The sequence below is a fragment of the Plasmodium sp. gorilla clade G2 genome (genome assembly GCF_900097015.1).
Source record: "Plasmodium sp. gorilla clade G2 genome assembly, chromosome: 1".
Classification (NCBI taxonomy): domain Eukaryota; phylum Apicomplexa; class Aconoidasida; order Haemosporida; family Plasmodiidae; genus Plasmodium; species Plasmodium adleri (nom. inval.).
The window spans coordinates 72,501-94,929 of NC_041693.1; the positions used below are offsets into that span (position 1 = coordinate 72,501).

Genomic DNA, 22,429 nt, shown 5'->3' on the forward strand with positions numbered 1-22,429 from the left:
ATATTTTTTAAAGGAACCTATTGTTTTTTCAATTATATATATATATAATATATATATGTATATATTTATTTATTTATATATTTTTGTAATATATATTCTATATATCTATATATATATATATATATATATATATATATATATATATACATATCTTTTTTATATTATACCTTTAAGTTTTTAATTTTTTTTTTTTTTTTATTTTTAATAAATAATCACGATTGATAAAATAATATTATAAATAATATAAATAAAATAAATGAATTAAACAACAAGCTCTATCCGAATTGTAATATATATGTATATATATATTTATATTTATATTTTTATATATATTTATTTATTTGTAACTAATAAGATTATATATTTATTATAAATGATTGATTCTTTATATTTAAAATTAAATAGACTCCCAAAGAAGAAAATAATAATTATAATTGATAAAAAAAAAAAATGTCACATATAAATAATAATGTCGAAAAAAAAAAATCAATAAATAAACATAATAATAACAATAACAATAAAATAGACAGTGTTTATGTGAACAATTATAATGATAATAATAATCATATAAATAAAAACACGCAAGTTATAGATTCCATTTTGATGAGCAATATTGAAAAAGATAAAAAATTAAAATTATTAAATAATTATATTAATATGTTTGATAAAAATAAAAACGATAAAATTACAACAAATCATACTAATAATAATAATAATCATAATAATAATAATAATAATACTTATAATAATAATAATAATAATAATAATGATCCTTATGATGATCAGGATCAAGACGAACAATATGTAGATACTGACGACTCTTTCATATTATCTAATACAAAGAAAAAAATAAATAAAACAGACAACATGTCATATGATAATTACATCTTTGAAGAGGAAGATAGAGTATCTTCCAAATATTTAGAATATAAAAATGATCCTACATCTCATATGAAAAAGAAGAAAGAAGAAGGCACCCACAAAAAGGATAACACTAATAATAATAATAATAATAATAATAATAATAATATTAATAATAATTATGATGATTACTATTATGATGATGATGATAATAATAACTATTATAATAACAACCATAGTGATGATATTAATGATAATGGTATTCATAGAAAAGAAAAAAAAAATAAAAAGAATACGCATAACGAAAAGAAATATATAAGTGATATGTATAACTTTCAATATGACGATTATGACAAAAAAAAAAACAAAAAAAATACATTAGAAACATATGACTCTGATACTAAACGTAGTGATAATTTTATTAATACAGATTTTCTTCCCTACTCGTTTGAAAAAAAAAAAAATAATAAAAAAAGAAAAGGAAAAAAAAAAAATGAGCAACAAGAAAATATACACACCAATAATTATGATGACAATATGGATGATATTGAAAATATGAATGATATTGATAATAGTGATGATCATAATAATAATAATAATAATAATAGTAACAAGAGTGATGATAATAGTTATCATAATAATAATATTGGATCATTTTTTAAAAATAAAATAATCGAATCTCCTGTTATAAACAATCAATATGATAACACAAACGATTATTTAGATGAACTACAATCATTTGAATATAATAAAATAAAAAAGAAAAAAAAAAAAAAAAGTGATATCCTAGAAGATGATTTTAAAAATAAAAGAAATGATAATATAAAAATAAAACATAATAATCATAATAATAATAATATTAATAATGATGATGATTTATTAGATTACGAATTAAATTATATTGATAATTCTTTCGATTCTCTTCGTAAGAAATCGACTCATTATTCGCTTCCAGATAATTATCATGGAGAGAAAAAAAAAAAAAAAAATAAAACAAAAAAAAAAAGACATAATATGAACTTTTATAGTATAGATAAAAATAATTTAGATGAACAGGATCTATTTAGTAATCAAGAAGCATTAAATATTTTAAAAAATTTTGCAAAGGATAATAATTTATCTGTTCCAAATAAAGGAAAAAAAATAAACAAAAATAAAAAAAATTATCATAATAATAATAATAATAATAATAATAATGATCATTATTATAAGGATATTAGTTCTAATCATGATAATAATCTTGAATATGATAAAAAAAATAAAATACAAGTAGAACAAAATATTCATATGATAAATCATGGTCAGCTAAATAATAAAAATAATTCAAATATTCTCTGTAAAGAAAATGCAAACGAAAAAAAAACAAATAATAATAATAATAATAATAATAATAATAATAATGATGATGATAATAATTCTTATGTAAATAAAGAATTGGCAGTTAATGACAATGTATATGAAAATTTTATAAGAGAATATAAAAACCTACAATCCTTATTTTCATATAATAAAAATAAAATCGAAGATCATTTAAATCCCCTCCACAGAATTATTGAAAAGAATAGAGACGACAAGCTTATATTAGACAATAATATGAATAAATATATTTTAAATGCTCATGAGGGTGTATCAAAAAAAATGTTGGGTTATCATATGGATGAAGAGGACGACGACCAAGGAATGAAATCTATTGAATATGATAATAAGAATGATGATAATGATGATGATAATATTGATCATAATGATGATGATAATATTGATCATAATGATGAACATAATAATCATAATAATGATGATGCAAAAAACGAAAATGTCGATGAAACTATAATTAGCTATTCAAAAAGTGAATTATCAAAAATTGTAGAATATATAAATAATGATGACATGGAAAAAATGACAGAATATATTAATAATAATACTGAATTACCCAAAAAAAAAAAAAAAAAAAAAAATGAACAGAATAAAGATAATATATCAACAAGAAATAGTAATCATAATAATACACATACATCTAATTGTAAAAATAAAAAAGATCTTAACAATATGTCAACCAGTAAAAATATGATGGATGAAAATATTCATAAAACAAAAAACAGCAACAATAATAATAATAATAATGATAATAATTATAGTAGTAGTGATACTGATGCTGTAGAAAGACAAAATAATAATCTTCCTTATTCTTCAAATAATAATATGAAAAAAAAAAAAAAAAAAAAAAAATTAAAAGAAAAATTAAATAATAATATTAAACATAATGATCTAATTACAAAGTCTTCTATGTTTCCAGCAAACAAAATAATAAAAAATGATCAGTTTGAAGATTACGAAATAAATAATTCAAAACATCTCTTACATAAAAATATTAATAATATATATAACCAATGTGAACAGAATTTGTCTCTTCATGAAGATGTTTTAAAAGATTTATTAGTAAAAGGAGAATATAATGAACAACACATTATCAAAAAAAAAAAAATGAAAAATAATAAAATAAATAAAAAAATTTTAGATAATAAAGAAACCTTTTTACATACACAAATACCAGACACATATGACAACATACATACATATATAGTTGATAATAGAAAGAATAAATATTCTCATAGTGATCATGAAAATAACGACAATGTTTCAAAAGAGGAGAGGGCTCATCCTTTAAAAAAAAAAATCAAAGGTAAAAAAAATATTAAGAGCAATATAAAAATGGTACCTCCAAATAAGGAGAATAAAAAGGAAAGACCAAGGAAAATTCAAAATGACAATAGTGATTATAATAATAATAATAATGATAATCTTAATAGTGATGAAAGTGATGACAATAATGATAATGATAATGATAATAGTTATGATGAAAGTGATATTTATGATGAGAACAATAACAGTACTGATAATGATAATGATAATGATAATTCGACAAATGAAAACTTCAATGATCAAGAAGAAAATATAAGTGATGATCATTACCAACAATGTAATAGTGATAATACAAATAAAGAAAATAAAATGAATATTAAAAGAAGAACCAGCTTTGATAAAGACAAAATGAGATATACAATACATAATATTGAAGATATAAAAAAAAAATCCAAAAAAATTATGAACAAAAATGAAAATCAAAAGTATTTATATAATAGTGATTATATGAACGGTTCATGTGATTTCGTCATGCAAAAAAAAGAAAAAAAAAAAAAACAACAACAACAAGAAAATGAAAAACAAAAAGAAAAACATAATGACTATTATGATAATAACGATCGACATGATAATCGTAATAAATTCAATAAAGATAATTATAATAATAAAGATAACGTGCTTGTCAATGATCAACCTTTTAATTATACTAATCGTAAAGGAAAAAAAAAAAATAAAGATGATATATTAAAAGATCAATATAATGATGAAAATATAAAAGAATATTTTCATTCCTTAATAGAAGGACAAGTCTCTAAAAACATTAAAAACAAAAAAAAAAAGAATTCCCAAAGAGATTGTAGTGTCAATAAATCGAATAAAGAAAAAGGAATAAAAAAAGAACGAATTTTACACAATAAACATTTTAAAGATACTGATTCAGAAGAAGATCAGAACAACAACAACAAAAAAAATAAAAATAATATTTATTTAAAAAAAAATTATGATCAAGAAAATGAAAAAGATAATAATGAATATGAAAACGAAAAAAGTTATATTAAAATGTCACGTCCATATTATGAAGAAGATGAAACACCATATCGTAAACAAAATATTAAAGAATGGTCTTCATATACAAAAGATAAAGAAAATAAATTAAATTTAGATCATGAAGTAATTATGAATAAAGGAAATGACCAACACATAAATCGTATCAATAAAAATGAAAAAAATAAAGAAGAGGACAAATATGATAAATACAAAAAAGATAATAAAAATCAAACGGATGACCCACTATATGATAATATTAAAAATTACGATAATGATAATAAAGGATTAGAATTCTTTTCAAATAATTTCTTTCATATTAAAAAATTTATTGAAAAAAAAGATAGTGAAAATGGTCTCATGTCAAAAATTGAAAATTCACAAAAAGAAGAAGAAATAAATCTTAAAAGAAATAACCTGAACAGTTCAGGTAAAACAGAAAAACTTGAAAAATTCTTAGGAATATATAAAGAAAATAATGAAGCTATGGATTTTTATAAAAGTGTTTTGATAGAAGAAAATAATTATATGAATAGATCAAAAAGTATGATAAATAAAAATGGTTTGAATGATGATCATGGTCATAAGGATAATATATCTAAAATAAATCGTTATAATAGTGATGAAACATATATAAAAGTGCAGAATAATAATGATAATGAAAAGGAAATATATAATTCTGACGTTTCAAATGATAATAATAAAAAGATTAACAACAACAATAATAATAATATCAATAATAATAATAACAATAATAATATCAATAACAATAACAATAATAATAATAATAATAGTAGTGGTGATAAGAATCATCGTAATAGTTATAATAATAATGATATATATATGTGTAAAAATGTAAAGAATATAATTTTATCATTAGAATTAAGTAATGAAGAAAAAATTAATGAAGTGAGAAGAATTTTATTTTATTCATCCAGTGATGAAAAGAAATATATTATGAATGAAATATTAAATATATTATATATATATCCACAATTATATGTTTCTTGTATTATTAGTTTATTTTATTTATTTATATTAGATAATGATATTTTTGAAAGACATTTTAATGCTGATGATTTAGTTTACTTGTTTAATGAAAAAATCGATTTTAGATATGCTGAGTGGTTCTTAAAAACATATTTATTTTATAAATATAAATATTCTGATAATACATATACCAAAGGATCTACATATTATATAAAGAAGGGTTCTCCAAGAAATAGTATCAAAAGAGAGGAAAGCTATATGTATGTGGATGAAAATGTCAAGTTAGATAATATAAAAAAAAATGATTTGAATGAAGGAAACCAAAAAGGTGTTGATGATAATAAAATTGATGATAATAAAATTGACGATAATAAAATTGACGATGATAATAATAATAATAAAACTCATCATTATGATGATAATAATAAAACTCATGATTATGATGATGATGATAATAATAATCAGAATAGTTATAATACGAATGGCTCAACAAATATAAAAAAAATTCATAAAAACACGTTTGATCCTTTTTTTGAGAAACATAGTAATAGCTCACTTATAGATTCAGGAGATGATTACTTGTGTGATATTAATAATTTATCAAATAATAAAAAAGATATAAATATTTTATGGAACTATTTTGAAAGTTCTAAATGTGTTGGTTATAATGAATGTAAAACATTATTAAGTTTATGTTTAAAAAATGAAAATGAAACAAGTATTAATAATATTAGTGCTTCTAAGGTTAGAAGTCTAGTTATATCAATATGGTCAAATATACCCTCATCAAAACCTAAACGTTCATTTATTAAATTAATATTTAATTGGATAAATAATAAAAAAGATGATTTATATAAAAAAAAAAATTTATTTTATTTATTAAAATCTGAAAAGAAAAATAATAAGAATTTATCAAAAATTTGTTTTAATTATTTCTTAAATTATCTAATTAAATATAAAGATAATTGTTCAAATGATATTATATATATATTATATCTCATAGATGAAAATGAATTAAAAATATATTCTAGAAATTTTATTCAAAATCATAAAATAAATTTTAATCAGTTTATATCTATATGGAATATTATGTGTATATTATTTTGGGATACAGATGAAATTAATAATTTTATATTTTTACAAAAAAATAAATATTATTATTATGATTTTATGTTAATATTTTTAAAAACGTTTTATGATTATATAAATGTAAATAGAGACATGAGAGAAATTATGAAAATGAAACTGAAGAAGACATTTCTCACAGGATATCATCAAGATACTGAATCACCTGAAGAACATATGTCTACTTATCAAGAAAAAAGAGATCCTTATAATAAAGACGGTCGTTTAAGTTATATGAAGAAAATGTCACTCTCCAATTCATCTATAAATAAAGAAGACAAACATGAGGATCAAAATGAATATCTTAATCTTTTTGATATTGAAAATATAATTAATAATTTTAATTTCACTGATTTTGTAAATAATGAGATAAGTAAAGACAATTATTTTGATTCATTTTTTGGAGCGAGTAATATGCCTATCCCCAGCATGTCCAATATATCTCTGACAGGTGAGTCGATGAAAAAAAAAAAAAAATAAATAAATAAATAAATATATATATATATATATATATATATATGTATATATATGTATATATTATATTATTTATAATTTATTTTATTTTATTTTATTTTTTATTTTTTAGGAACACATACAAGTCAACATGATAAGAACGCACGTCATAATTACTACCCTCCCTTCTGTCATCCTCTATGGAGAAATCGTCAAGAAAAAGAAAGAGATTTACAAAGAATGAAAGAAGAAGAAGAAGAAAGATTAAAAATAAGAGGAAGAGGAAGAGGAGGAGGCGGAGGAGGAGGGGTACCAGTAACAGAAGCTTATGATATAGAAAATTTAATTTTTTTAGGAATATGTATAAAAATAGTAATATGTAGAATATCTAATTTATTAAATGCTAAATCTTGTTTACAACAATTTCATTATTTTCTAAATCACAAAAAGTTAGGTTTAAAAATATTTAAATATTCACATATTATCTTAGTTTATTTTATACCTTTTTTTAAAAAATATTATTTCTTATGGAAATTTATTGAACATGAAATAGATAAAGACATTATGAATCTTATAAAATATATTATGGATCACTTAGAAAATATGCAAGTAGAAAATATACCTTTAAGTATATGTAATATTAATCATAATTCTAGTCACATGATTCCAGGTATATCAAATCAGAATGGAACTGAGCGTATATATACTGAAAATTTACATAATATGAATAATAATATGAATAATAATATAAATAATAATATGAATAATAATGTCAATAATATTTATAATAATAACAAATTTGGTCCCTCTTCTAATCGTCATACACAACATATTCATCATAATATGAATAGTATACACAATAACAGTGTTAATAATAATTTTAATAAAAAGAATGATCATCATATACGTGATAAGATAGAAAAAAACAAAAGTGATATATATTTATTAAAATCAATAAAAAATAATATGCCTTTAGATCACAATGGACGTCTTACTAATAGTAATATTAATTTTATGAAAAATAAAAATTTGCTCATATCTAAACAGGAAGAAGAAAAATATAAAAGTTTTCAGAGTTTGAATTATAATAGAATCAAACATAATAATAATAGTATACAGGCAAATAATATCCATATGAATAATATTACCTTAAATAATAATATAAACTTATTAAAATATAAAAATGATCAAAACAAACAAGGAGAATATTTTAATCTAAATAATATGAAATATTCATTATATGGAAAAAATAAAAATAATATCAATAATGATAATATAGCAAAACATATATTCAACGAAAAAAATAATAATAAAGATGAATATATTGGACCCTTCAATAATAATTCATCATATGATATAAATGAAGAAGATGATGAACATTATATTTCTTATGATGATATGTTTAGAAATTATGATAGTGAAGAAAGTAATATATCAAATAGTAAAAATACATCAGAAAATTTTAATGTAAAAGATTTTATTACGAATTTGCATTTTACTAACTTGGATGATGATAGTAATATTATATCCAAAAATTTTTTTTCTTCAAAAAAAATAAATGATCAAAAATGTGAACCAAAATATGACCCTAAATATGACCCAAAATATGACCCAAAATGTGAACCAAAATATGACCCAAAATATGACCCTAAATATGACCCTAAATATGACCCAAAATATGACCCAAAATATGACCCAAAATATGACCCTAAATATGACCCTAAATATGAATCAAAATATGACCCAAAATATGAACATCAAAATAACAAAATAATAAACAAAAACAAATATGATCCTTTCGCATCCTCGTCAGATTCATCTAACTACAATGAAGATAAAAATATTATGTATATGTATTCAAATGAACAGAATTATAAGAATTCGAAAAAAATATTATCTCAAAAAAAAAAAAAAAAAAGCCAAACAATAAATCATATTAATCGTATGGATTCTAATCGACCACATACAAATGAAGAATATCAAGAAAAAGATCAATCCACAAGCTTAATTGGAAGTTTAGGAAGAGAAGATTCTTTTGATAAAACGTCACATAAAGATAATCATTTTGATCATCATAAAAATAATCATTCGGATCTAACTAATAATCATATTATGAAAAATGGAAAACACATGAGAAATATAAAACCTCGATGTAGTAATGATGATAATAGTACATCAAAATATGAAGAACATGCTAACGAACATATGATAGGTAAACATACAAACAGAAGAAATTCTTTGTATTCATATCCTACACAAATAAATAAAATGTCTGATCAAATGGAAAATCAAAAGGTAAAAAAAAATACAAGCCTAGAAAAAAATATTCATCATATGAATGATAATTATGACGAAATAAATTTTACTGAAAAGTATTTTGAGAATGACTACTACGGGTCAGACCAGCATGATAAGCAGAATGATGGCATGAATAATATGAATAATATGAATAATATGGATCGTATGAATCGTGTGAATCATGTAAATCATATGAATCATATGAATCATGTGAATCGTTTAAATCATAATAATATTAATGATTCTCGAGGGGGAGGAGTTAAAATAAAAAAATATTTAATGCTACCTGTAGATAAATTTACATTTGAACATATGAGTAAAAGAAATTATCCACATCCACCTGTAGGACTAATGAATCTAGGAAATACATGTTATTTAAATAGTTTATTACAAGCGTTATATAGTACTGTGTCTTTTATAGTAAATTTATTTTTGTTTAAAATAAATCAAACGAATAATAAGGTCATGACAACAGATCGTGCTAATTATGAAATGTATAGAGTTCAAATGTATAAAGAAAATGGAAATCTAGAATTAGATTATTTTTTAGAAGAAATCAAATCCTTTTTTAAAAATATGTTAACAACAGATAAGTCGTATATATCTGCAGATAGAGTTTTAAATATGCTACCTGTTGAACTAAATAATAGAAATCAGCAAGATGTAACAGAAGTTTTTAGATATATATTTGATAAATTAGGTGGATCAGAAAAAGAATTCTTAAGATTAATTTTCTCAGGGGTTGTAATTCAAAAAGTACAATGTCAAAAATGTCTATTCATTTCAAAAACAAAAGAAATCATACATGATCTCTCATTCCCTGTACCTATAAGTACCAATGAAAAATTATCAATTCAAAAGTTTTTTGATACATTTATTCAGAAAGAAAAAATATACGGAAATAATAAATACAAATGTTCAAGATGTAATAAAAAAAGAAATGCCTTAAAGTGGAATGAAATCATATCACCTCCTTGTCACTTGATACTAATCCTTAACCGGTAACAAAAAAAAAAAAAAAAAAAAAAAAAAAAAAAAAAAAAAAAATACCAGTCAAAATGAGGAAGCATATATATATATATATATATATATATATGTATATATTTATTTATATATATTTATATTTATATTTTATTTTCCTTATGTTAGTTATAATTGGTCGTTTAGTTCGAACGAAAAGAAGAAAATCAAGACGCACGTTAAAATAAACTCAAAAATTGTAGTTAATAATTTTGACTACAAATTATATGGAGCAATAATACATGGTGGGATATCAGCATCATCAGGACATTATTATTATATAGGGAAAAAATCAGAAAGACAAAATAAAAAAAAAAGTTCATGGTATCAAATGAATGATTCTATAGTGACAAAAGCAAATTCAAAAATGATTAATAAAATATCAAAAGATTTATCAAATGATCACACTCCATATGTTTTGTTTTATCGTTGTAAGCAAGCACCAATATCTCCAGATTTGTACTTCTAACAAAAATATCTATATAATATATATATATATATATATATATATATATATATATATATATGTATATGTGTATATATTATAAAATATATATTTTATGTTTTATGTTTTATATTTTATATAATTTTTATCCAATTCATGTTGATTTTTTTTTTTTTTTTTTTTTTTTTTTTTTTTTTTTTTAATTAAATTATGAATTAAGAGGAGAGAAAGAAAAAAAAAAAAAAAAAAGAAATTCCTTTTTTTTGTGTTTTCTTTTATTCTTCCATATGTTTTTGTGTACATATATAATATTTTTTTGTGTGATTTTTTGTTATTACACATATATGTATAATTATAAATAATATATATGTAATCTCATAATGATTTATTCCGATTCAAATTTTCTTTTTCTTTGTTAATTCTATTTTGTTAATATTTATATAAACTTTGTTTAATATATATATTTATATTTATTTATTTATTTATTTATTTTTATTTTAATATTTAATTTTTATATTTTTTATAGATTTTTTTAATAACCCATTTGTATTATATGAATAAACTCATATATATAAATATATATATAATATATATATATTTTTTTATATGTCCTTTTTGTATATTACATATTAATATGTTTAAAATATTTGTATTTTTGTCAATACACAAAATGAGGGCATAAAGGAATCACAATAAATTGTTAGATATATGTATATATGTTGTTATATATATTAAAAAAATATATACATATTATATATATTAATATATATATATATATATATATGTTATTCCTCAAATAATAATGTCTTGGTAACAATATTTGTATTTTCAAAAAAATGAACCACATACAAAAAGAAAATAATACGAATAATTATAGTATTGTATTTTATGCCTTTTCGACGTGTACATTTAAAAATATGAAAAAAAAAAAAAAAGAAAAGGAAAACAATTTATTTTTATCAATTCAAAAATTAAAACATAATTTATATTAATTGGTATACATATATATATATATATATATATATATATATATATATATATATATATTTTCTTTTGTTTAATGTTGATTGTGCTTTTATCTTTTTTACAAAATATATCATTATGTATACAATCTCTTCTAATTACACATATTGAGCAAAAAAAAAAAAAAAAAAAAATTAAATTAAATAAATAAATAAAATATAATATAATAATAATATTATTATTAACTTATATTTTATCATATATTCTTTATGCTTTTATTTTATTTTATTTTTTTTTTTTTTATTTCCTCATATTCTTTTATATAAATAATATGTCAGTTACCACATTTTGTGCTGTACCAAAAACTGACAAGTGCAATATTTATATTTCAAAAAGGGCTCTCTCTGTGTTTATATTTTATTTTTCTTTTTTTTTATTCTTCCAATTTTATTTTGTATGTCCATCATTTACTGTTATCATTCATGAAAGTAAAAAAAAAAAAACTACCATGAGAAGAAAGACTCCAATACTACAATTATTTGAAAATTGTATAACAACAAAAAAAGATGGAAATTTTTATTCTTCAAAAAGATATATAACTAATTATTATAATGTCCCTTTAAAAATCCAAAAAAAAAATCAAGTGCCAAATGTTATGAAATCTTTTTTTTATGGACCTAATGGAAAATATAATTATGTTACAAATATTATTAAAGAAAAGAATAAAACACCTTTTTCATTTTTCTTATATAATAAATATTTCTTAGAAAACGCACAGATAAAAAAATGTAATTATCATCAAGAAATTAATAAAATGAATATTAAAAAGGATGGAAATAAAAAAATATATATTAACACAAAAAGGGATATAAATCAAGGTAATATAAATCAAGGTGATATAAATCAAAGTGATATAAATCAAAGTAATATACATCAAAGTGATATAAATCAAGGTGATATAAATCAAAGTGATATAAATCAAAGTGATATAAATCAAAGTGATACAAATCAAACCAATGAAAAAAAATGTGAAAATTTTAATGGTGAAAAAAATCCAAATGATAGAGATACAAAAAAAATATTATATTTAATTAATCCACGTGGATTTTGTAAAGGTGTTAGTAGAGCTATAGAAACAGTAGAAGAGTGCTTAAAAATGTTTAAACCGCCTATATATATAAAACACAAAATAGTTCATAATGATATTGTTTGTAAACGATTAGAAGAAGAAGGAGCAATATTTATTGAAGATTTAAATGAAGTTCCAGATGAAAGTATATTAATATATTCAGCACATGGTATTAGTCCTCAAATACGAGAAATAGCAAAAAAAAAAAAATTAATAGAAATAGATGCTACATGTCCTCTTGTTAATAAAGTACATGTATATGTAAAAATGAAATCTAAAGAAAATTATGATATTATTCTTATAGGATATAAAAATCATGTAGAAGTTATAGGTACATATAATGAAGCACCACAATGTACACATATTGTTGAAAATATTAATGATGTAGATAAATTAAATTTTAAAGCAAATAAAAAATTATTCTATGTAACACAAACAACATTAAGTATGGATGATTGTAAACTTATTGTTCAAAAACTTAAAAACAAATACCCACATATTGAAACAATACCTAGTGGATCCATATGTTATGCAACAACAAATAGACAAACAGCTCTTAATCAAATATGCAAAAAATGTGATCTAACAATAGTTGTTGGTAGTACTTCATCATCTAATGCAAAAAAATTAGTTTATTCATCACAAATTAGAAATGTACCAGCTGTATTACTTAATACAGTAAATGATTTAGATCATCAGATACTTCATAATGTTAAGAAAATCGCATTAACATCAGCAGCATCAACACCAGAAGAAGAAACACAAAAATTTGTGAAACTACTAACAAATCCTCCATTTAATTATACCTTACAAATTTTTGATGGTGTTCAAGAAAATGTACCCAAATGGAAGCTTCCAAAAAATCTCATGGACATGATAAAACAAAGGGAACAATGAAAAATTAAAATATAAATATACATATAAATAAAATATACATATAAATATAAATATACATATAAATATAAATATACATATAAATATAAATATACATATAAATATAAATATACATATAAATATAAATATACATATAAATAAATTAAAACTTTTATTTTCTTTTTTAAATTCTTTATATATATATATATATATTTTTTTTTTTTTTTTTTTTTTTTTTTTTTTTTTTTTTTTGTGTCATCCCCTTATATATTATTAATATAAAAATAACCATTTGTTAATAGTTTGGCTTTTATTTTTTCCACATAACACTAACAAAATTAAATTCTTATAAATAAACAAAATATATGTTAATACAGAGTAAAAGATAAAAAAAAAAAAAAAAAAAAAAAAAAACACCACATACTTTGAATTTATATATATATATATATCTATATATATATTTTTATTTTTATTTTTATTTTTATTTTTATTTTTTAATTGTCTATTATGGATACATGGTGACGCCAGTATTTGACTGAGTCTAAATATTTTTCTCGATTTAAATGAACTCCACTTCCTCCTTCTGTTATTAATGTATTTCTTAACATAGTGATTGGAGTCATAGGTAATTCATAATCTTCATTTTGAGCTTTGATACATATAATTGAATAATCACAATTGGAAATATTTTTTGGTTTATTTTTCATTTCTTTATTTTCTTTATCTATTTGATCTTTAGAATATAAAATAAGATCTAGATATTTAGCTTTCATTATTTGATCTTTTATATCTTTTTTACATAACCAACGAACTAATACAGGTAATTCATTATCTCTTCTAGATATATAATCTGTTTTAATTAAATCTCTATTCTTATTATTTATTTCCATTGTTTCTATAGTTGCATCTGTAAAGTTTTCTATAAATATATGTTTACAAAATTCTGCATATCCAGGTAATACTTTTATCTTTCTTTCTTTTATTAATTCATTTACTTTAATAATAAATTTTTCTTTATCATATGGTATATATGAACAGGATTTATTTTTTTCATCAAATTGTTTATGACAAAATTCATCTAAATCGACCTCACAAAAATCCATGTTTAAATTATTTAATTCGATATCTTTCTTTGAATTTATTATTATATTTCTTCTTTTATTTAAAAATAATGTTCTATTATTATTTAAAAATAAAGATTTACATCTACCATAAAATATAATATTCTTGCTTCTATACATATGTTTTATGCAGCACATATGTTGTATATTATTCAAAAAAATATATATATATATATAAATTAATAAAAGCATAAAGGGAACCATCAATTTATTCTTAATGATCTAAAAACCGCGCTCAACTATCAAGAAAATATATATATATATATATATGTAAATGTTAATATATATAATATATTTATTTTTTTTATGTATATGTAAATATTAGGTCAAAACGTACCTTTATAAAAAAAAAAAAAAAAAAAAAAAAAAAAATATATATATATATATATACTATTATATATTTTTAATTCTATATATAATCTATATTGGAAGGTACAAAATATTGGAAATATTAATAAAGTGCTTTTTTTTAAAAAAAAAAAAAAAAAAAAAAAAAAAATACATTTAATACATTTAATACATTTAATACATTTTCATTTTGTTAAAAAAAAAATTATCAAATTATTTCCTTTTTTTTAATTTTACAAGATAATAATTGTTTGTAGAACATATAAAATATATATATTATATTATAATATATTATTATTGAACAGCAAAAGTACCACACATAAATAAAAATATAATATACAACATATACATATATATATATATATATATATATATATTTATTTATTTATTTATATAACAAAAGAATAAGCTTATTATGATTATTATAAAATGTCTAGGAAATTTTAGAAATATAAATAAAGTGTCCCTTTCTTTTTATTCTACACAATATATTAAACCTTTTCCCTTTTTTTCTTATTATCATATTAACAATAAAAAGAAAAAGGAGAAGCCAATTTATGCTACACCCATAAGCAACAAAATATCACACTTTACTACTTATGAAGAAAATATAAGAATAAAAAAAAAAAAAAAAAAAAAAAAAAAGAAGAAAATCATATATATGTAACCAAAAAAAAATGTGATATTCAAAACAATAATATCATATATCATTCTGAAAATTTTGACGAGGTGGACAAATATAACATTAACAATGAAATAAACGAAAATAGAATAAAAAGTGATATTATTAATTTAATAAATAATATAAAAAATATAAATAATATACAAAATGGACATATAAATGGACATGTAAATGTAAATATAAATGTAATAAATGAATTGATGACTATTATTCTTCATGTAAATTATAATATAAATTGTTTTTTTAATTTAAAAAAAAAATTTGTTATAGGATTTTTATGGTCAATGGTAAAATGTATAAATATAATAGAAGATGAAAAATTATTTGATCAAAATATAATAACACTTTTAAAATATTTTTTTATTTTTTTATCTAATAAAGTTATTCAAAAGAATCTTTTAGAATCTTTATATCATCCAGTTGATATAAAACAATTTATTTTTTCATTTCTTAATATTAAATTGAATGAAAATAATATAAAAGCAATTGATTCTATAAAAATACATGACCTTGACAATTTTATAAAATATTTAAAAAGTTATCCATATGAAGTTAAATTATCTCATAAAAGTGAAACGAAAGAAAAAATAGAAACAAACATATTTTATCAAGAAAATAATGAAAATAATAAAATAAAAAATAATAAAATAATAAATAATAATAATAAAAATAAACATGACAATCATATATCCGACCAGATACAAAATAGATATTTACCTTTACTTCAAGAATGTATAGATATAAATTTAGTTATACACTCTATATATTCATATATATGTGATAAAATAAAAATAATAAATATGGAAATAAAGACTGTGATTGATTTTTTAGAGCTAGCTAATAAAAATTGTAAAAACGGTGTGAGTTCGAATATAAGTAATATTTTGTTATATAAAATACAACATAAAAACAATTACAATAATAATGATAATATTTATCATCATAATAATAGTACCGTTAGCATTTATAATTTTTCTGTTTTTCAGGTGTGTAGATTTATTAACATCATTATAAATTACAATATCAAACAAACAAATAAATTTATTTCTTCTATTATAAATATATTGTCATATGAACAATATTATCCAACGAAAGATAAAATAAATTATTATAATTTTAATCAATACTTATCTCATAATGTTTATAATGAAAATGGAGATATACAAAATAATAATATTATACATGTAAGTGCACTTAAACATTTGTGTAACAAATGGTTATATAAAGCAACTCCAAGAGATATAGCTTCTCTCATACGAGATATTTCTAGACTTAATTTTATGAATTATCATTTTTATAATATTTTAATTGAGGCTTTTTTTTTTAAAACGGATCAAAAAAAAAATAGATACACAACTTATGGCAATAGAAATAATAACACGAGCAAAAATAAGGAAGCCAAAATAAATGACAACATCGACATTGATATCAACAATAATAATAATAATAGTAATAATAATAATAATAGTAGTAATAATAATAGTAATAATCATTATTATTATGATGGTAAGACCATTTCTTGTAAAAATAATTATACAACCCATTTCTCATCACAATCTAATCAAAATTTACAACTTGAAGATATAAGAAACTATGTTGATATTTTAACAGCCCTATCTAATATTAATTATATACATAATAAATATATTAACTTTTTTATTAATAAAATAATTAAGGATGAAAAAAATTCAGTTCTTTTCTTTAACAAGAAAAACATACAAAATGTTGTTATAACTTTAAGAAATCTCCTTTTATTAATATACAAAGAAAATGATATTATAAATAAAATGATTCATTTTATAATTACAAATAATAATCACATTAATATTAAACAAATAATCATGATATATTATTCTTTATATAATTATATGAACAAAATATATTATATGGAAAATATAAAATATGTTGGTAATCCAAGTCAAATCTTTTTCAGTATAAGTGATGAAAAGAATAACATAACAAATAATAATATAACACATAATAATATAACATATAATAATACAACAAATAATTATAATAAATTACATATACATCATGATGATGTGATGAGTAATAATAAATATAATGCAATGAAAGAACAAGAACATAACTTTTCCTATAGTTCTATAGAATACATAAAACAATATATACATCATTATATGTTTAAAATATTCCATATTATCTTTATAAAAAAAGAACATATAGATTCTTTACGAGGTCTAGTTAATTTTTATTATGCAACATCATATAGTATAAATAATTTGTCTCTACAAATGTATGAGTTTTTTTATGAACATTTTTCTTATATATTAAATACAGAAAAAAAAAGAAAAGAAAATATCATACTAGAAACTATTTTACAAATATTTTTATTTCATTATAAAAATAATATAGTACATAAAAAGTTTTTTATATCTTTATTAAATTTTATGAATGCTAATATATTAGTAGATCTAGACAATTTATATACAATCACATCAATAGCACATCACTTTAATATTATAAATGAAGATTTTCTTAATACAAATATCAATTTTATAAATAAAGAAATAAATAAAATGGAAAATATAAAAGGAACTACTCCAACAGATGATAACATATCAATTAATATAAACAAAACAAAAAAAGAAAAAAATTATATATATTATAACAATGATGAGAATAAAGAACATATAGATATATCACATAATGATAAACAAGATGATATATATAAATACAATCAATTAGATAATACAAATATTAATAATATAAAGAATGTAAATGTTTATAAAAAGAATATGATGAATGATAATAATGAAAAATATTATACAAACAATAAATATTTTACAAACAAAGTAATGAAGTGCATATTCTTTCTAATCACAAATAATACATTCCTAAATACTTCCATAAGAAATTTTATAAAAATATTAGTCCTATTAAAAAAAATGTTTAAAAAAAAAACCCATTTTAATGATGAAGAATATAAAATAACACAACAAATATTTTTGTCTTTAAATATTTATTGTAAGAGAAAAGAAAATGTGAAAAAATATATGAAACATAAAATAAATAGTAGAAATAATCATGATATCCATTTTTATATTCGACATCATTTTTTTATACCTTACACAATATTAAAAGATATTGTTAAACGAAATATTGTATCACATAAAAAGGTACATATATCTAGCTTTCAATATAAATTATCTGATTATTTTAATAAAAAAAAAATTAAGTATAGATCAGAATATTATTTAAAACATGGATTAATAGTAGATTTTTTAATTCTAAAAAATAATAAACCATTCTTATTATTAGAAATTGATGGAATTTATCATTTTAATATATCTACTGATGCAGAGGACTATGATATAATACATAATAATATGTTACTTTTAAAGAATGGAAGAACATTATTCCGTAATAATATATTACAATCTTTTGATCATCTCAAATTTTTATCACTTCCTTGGTATTTCTTTTTACAAACGCAATGGATCAAAAAATTGGATATCTTGTTGAATGAAAATGGATTGTTCTAAAAAAATAAAACATTTTTATATAATAATATTATGTTTATATATTCCCATTGTAGCACAATAAATAAATAAATAAATAAATAAATATATATATATATATATATATATATTATTGAAAACAATAAAATATTATTTTTAAGACACCTTTTTCTTTTTTTTTCTTTTTTTTCTTTTTTTTTTTTTTTTTTTTTTTTTTTTTTTTTTTTTTTTTTATATAACTGATTAATTCTCTTTTTAGTGTATATCCCACATGAATAAGAAAAAAAATATAACAAATAAATAAATACATATATACATATATATATATATATATATATAGGTATAACATTCTGTCTACTTTGTATATATAATTAAATTTTTTTTGTCCTTCACTTTTAATTTTTAAACAACAAATAATAAGAATATATAGACACTTATATTTATCCTATTAAATAAATATATAATATATATATATATATATATATATATATGTTAATTATTTTTATTTTTTTTATTTCTTCGTCAAAAGTATGGACATAAACAAATTATCTCTTACAAAAAAATATATAATATTCACTTTATTTTGTGTTTATATTATAACATGCGTTGGTATTTTTTTTAATTGGATTTCTCTATCAGATTTTTTTTTTCATGGGAACGTATATATAAATGATTGTAACAATATATATGAAGCTTCAGAATATAAAAGAACATATAAATGTGAAGAACAAGATAAAAAAGTTCAAGCACTTTATCCTATAATATTATGTTCAAACTTTATTATGTCTGCTATATCAGGTACTGTTTTTGATTATTTCGGCCCTAAAATAACAGCCTTATTTGGTCATGTGTGTAATATAATATCTTGGATTCTTATAGGATTACAAAAAGAAAATAGTAATATAATAATTTTTGGGTCAATTTTCTTAGGGTTATCTAGTGATTGTTCATTTATTCCTTTATTAAGTTTAATTTATTTATTTCCAAGAAATCATACTATATATACTGTTATTTTAGGATGTTGTGCTTCTTTAAGTTTTAGCATACCTATATTCTTAGATTTATTTTCAAAAGATGGAGATGAAAAATCTTTTCAACTAGTATGCTTCTTATATTGTTTCATAATTTTAGTTCCTTTTTTTTTTATTCTCATCATATTCTTACCATGGCAGCATATAAACTATGATACGTCAAACAAGAAAGAGCAATCTTTTAATAACACACTCGATCAATTAAAAGGTTATGTCATATCGAATAAATCTATAAATTTAAGTTTTAATAATTTTTCCAGTGCGATCACAGACGAACATATCCATGAAGATCAAGAAGGAGGGAGTTCATTTGGAAAGTGGATGTATCAAGAAAGTGAAAAAAGTAATTCAAAAGGTAATACTGGACCAATGATAAAACAAAATGAAGTTAATATGATTAATAAATATAATATGAATGATATATCATGTGATAATAATAATAATAATAATAATAATAATATTTATTATTGTTATAATAATTGTAGTAGTGTAAATTTTAATAATAATAATAATACAATAAATATTGTGAATAAAAAAAAAAATAAGTCACCTAATATTTATTCATTAGAAGATATGGAAAATAATTCAAACGTATTGAATGTTTATAAAAGTAACCCTTTAAATATATCAGTAAAAAATATGAGTCAAATTATATATACCAATAGCTCAATGAATTCCTCACATTTAGTTTTAAGAAAAAGTAACGATAAGTTGAACGATCATATGAAATATAATACAAATGATTTGATAAGCAATATGTCAAATGATAATAAAATAAATAATTATATAAGTGATGAGAAATATTATAAAAATATATATTATATAGATCATAAAAATGACAATATACAAAATGGTATAAAATATAATCCAAGAAATGACATCAAAAATGGAATTCAGATGGGAAACCAGATGGGAAACCAGATGGAAAATAAGATGGAAAATAAGATAAAAAATGAGATAAAAAATAAGATAGAAAATAAGATAGAAAATAAGATAAAAAATAAGATAGAAAATAAGATAGAAAATAAGATAGAAAATAAGATAGAAAATAAGATAGAAAATAAGATAGAAAATAAGATGAAAAACCAGATATTAAACATAATTGAGATGAAAAAGAAAAAAAATATATATTCGTTTATCCACTTATCAACCTTATGGAAAGAAATAAAGATGATATTTTTTTCTTTAAAATATTTAAGTATATGTTATTATTTTACAATATATAATTTATCTTTAGTTAATTATAATGAATGTGCAAAATTATTTTTTAAAAATTATGAAGATATACAAAATATTTTGAAAATATTTGGACCTTTATCAGTTATACCTTGTGCATTATTTGGTATATTAATTCAAAAAATTCATATACTTATATTAATATTTATATTATTAACTAGTAGTATATTAATGTATGTATTTGCTCTTATTAAATATAAACTATTTTCATATTTTAGTGCATTTTCATATCTAATAGTAACAGGATGTTATACTACACAATTATATTGTTATATTCAAATTATGTTTCCTACTAATCATTTTGGTAAAATAGCTGGAACAACTAGTATGATAAGTGGTCTATTATCTTTATTAAATATACCTATTTATAATTATTACATTGTAGATTATAACAATAATGATCCTACTCCATTCGCATATTTTGTGATACTACTCTTACTGTCAACATTTCCTCTTCTCTATCTTATTTACAAAAGATATAAAAATTAAAAACTATAATATTACATTGGTTATTTCGAGGCCATACATCCAATAAAAAAAAAAAAATATATATATATATATATATATATATATATATATATTGTGTGGGTGCTACTACATTTTGATGTTAATACAAAAAGGTAATCATAAAATAAAACGGGTAATATATATTATGAAGTTTTTTAAAGAGACAAATATTATTTTATTTTATTTA

At 19.6% G+C, this 22,429-nt stretch overlaps 5 protein-coding genes across 5 annotated transcripts; 4 read left to right on the plus strand and 1 right to left on the minus strand.

The window, feature by feature from the left end:
• Positions 1 to 450: 450 nt before the first annotated feature.
• On the plus strand, positions 451 to 10,897 carry PADL01_0101900 (ubiquitin carboxyl-terminal hydrolase 1, putative; the record flags this gene model as incomplete). The annotated part of the gene is made up of 3 exons (XM_028681669.1): positions 451 to 7,108; positions 7,244 to 10,409; positions 10,558 to 10,897. The coding sequence occupies 3 exons, from the start codon at positions 451 to 453 to the stop codon at positions 10,895 to 10,897; spliced, it is 10,164 nt and encodes a 3,387-aa protein (XP_028536144.1).
• Positions 10,898 to 12,167: 1,270 nt separating this feature from the next.
• On the plus strand, positions 12,168 to 13,862 carry PADL01_0102000 (4-hydroxy-3-methylbut-2-enyl diphosphate reductase; the record flags this gene model as incomplete). The annotated part of the gene is made up of 1 exon (XM_028681781.1): positions 12,168 to 13,862. The coding sequence occupies one exon, from the start codon at positions 12,168 to 12,170 to the stop codon at positions 13,860 to 13,862; it is 1,695 nt and encodes a 564-aa protein (XP_028536145.1).
• Positions 13,863 to 14,332: 470 nt separating this feature from the next.
• Positions 14,333 to 15,163, minus strand: PADL01_0102100 (conserved protein, unknown function; the record flags this gene model as incomplete). The annotated part of the gene is made up of 1 exon (XM_028681892.1): positions 14,333 to 15,163. One exon carries the CDS (start codon positions 15,161 to 15,163, stop codon positions 14,333 to 14,335), a length of 831 nt encoding a protein of 276 aa, XP_028536146.1.
• A 559-nt stretch (positions 15,164 to 15,722) lies between these two features.
• PADL01_0102200 (conserved Plasmodium protein, unknown function) lies at positions 15,723 to 19,492 on the plus strand (the record flags this gene model as incomplete). Its single annotated transcript, XM_028682003.1, is given in 2 exon segments — positions 15,723 to 15,965; positions 15,983 to 19,492. 2 exon segments carry the CDS (start codon positions 15,723 to 15,725, stop codon positions 19,490 to 19,492), a joined length of 3,753 nt encoding a protein of 1,250 aa, XP_028536147.1.
• A 506-nt stretch (positions 19,493 to 19,998) lies between these two features.
• PADL01_0102300 (transporter, putative) lies at positions 19,999 to 22,224 on the plus strand (the record flags this gene model as incomplete). The annotated part of the gene is made up of 1 exon (XM_028682114.1): positions 19,999 to 22,224. One exon carries the CDS (start codon positions 19,999 to 20,001, stop codon positions 22,222 to 22,224), a length of 2,226 nt encoding a protein of 741 aa, XP_028536148.1.
• Positions 22,225 to 22,429: the final 205 nt, after the last annotated feature.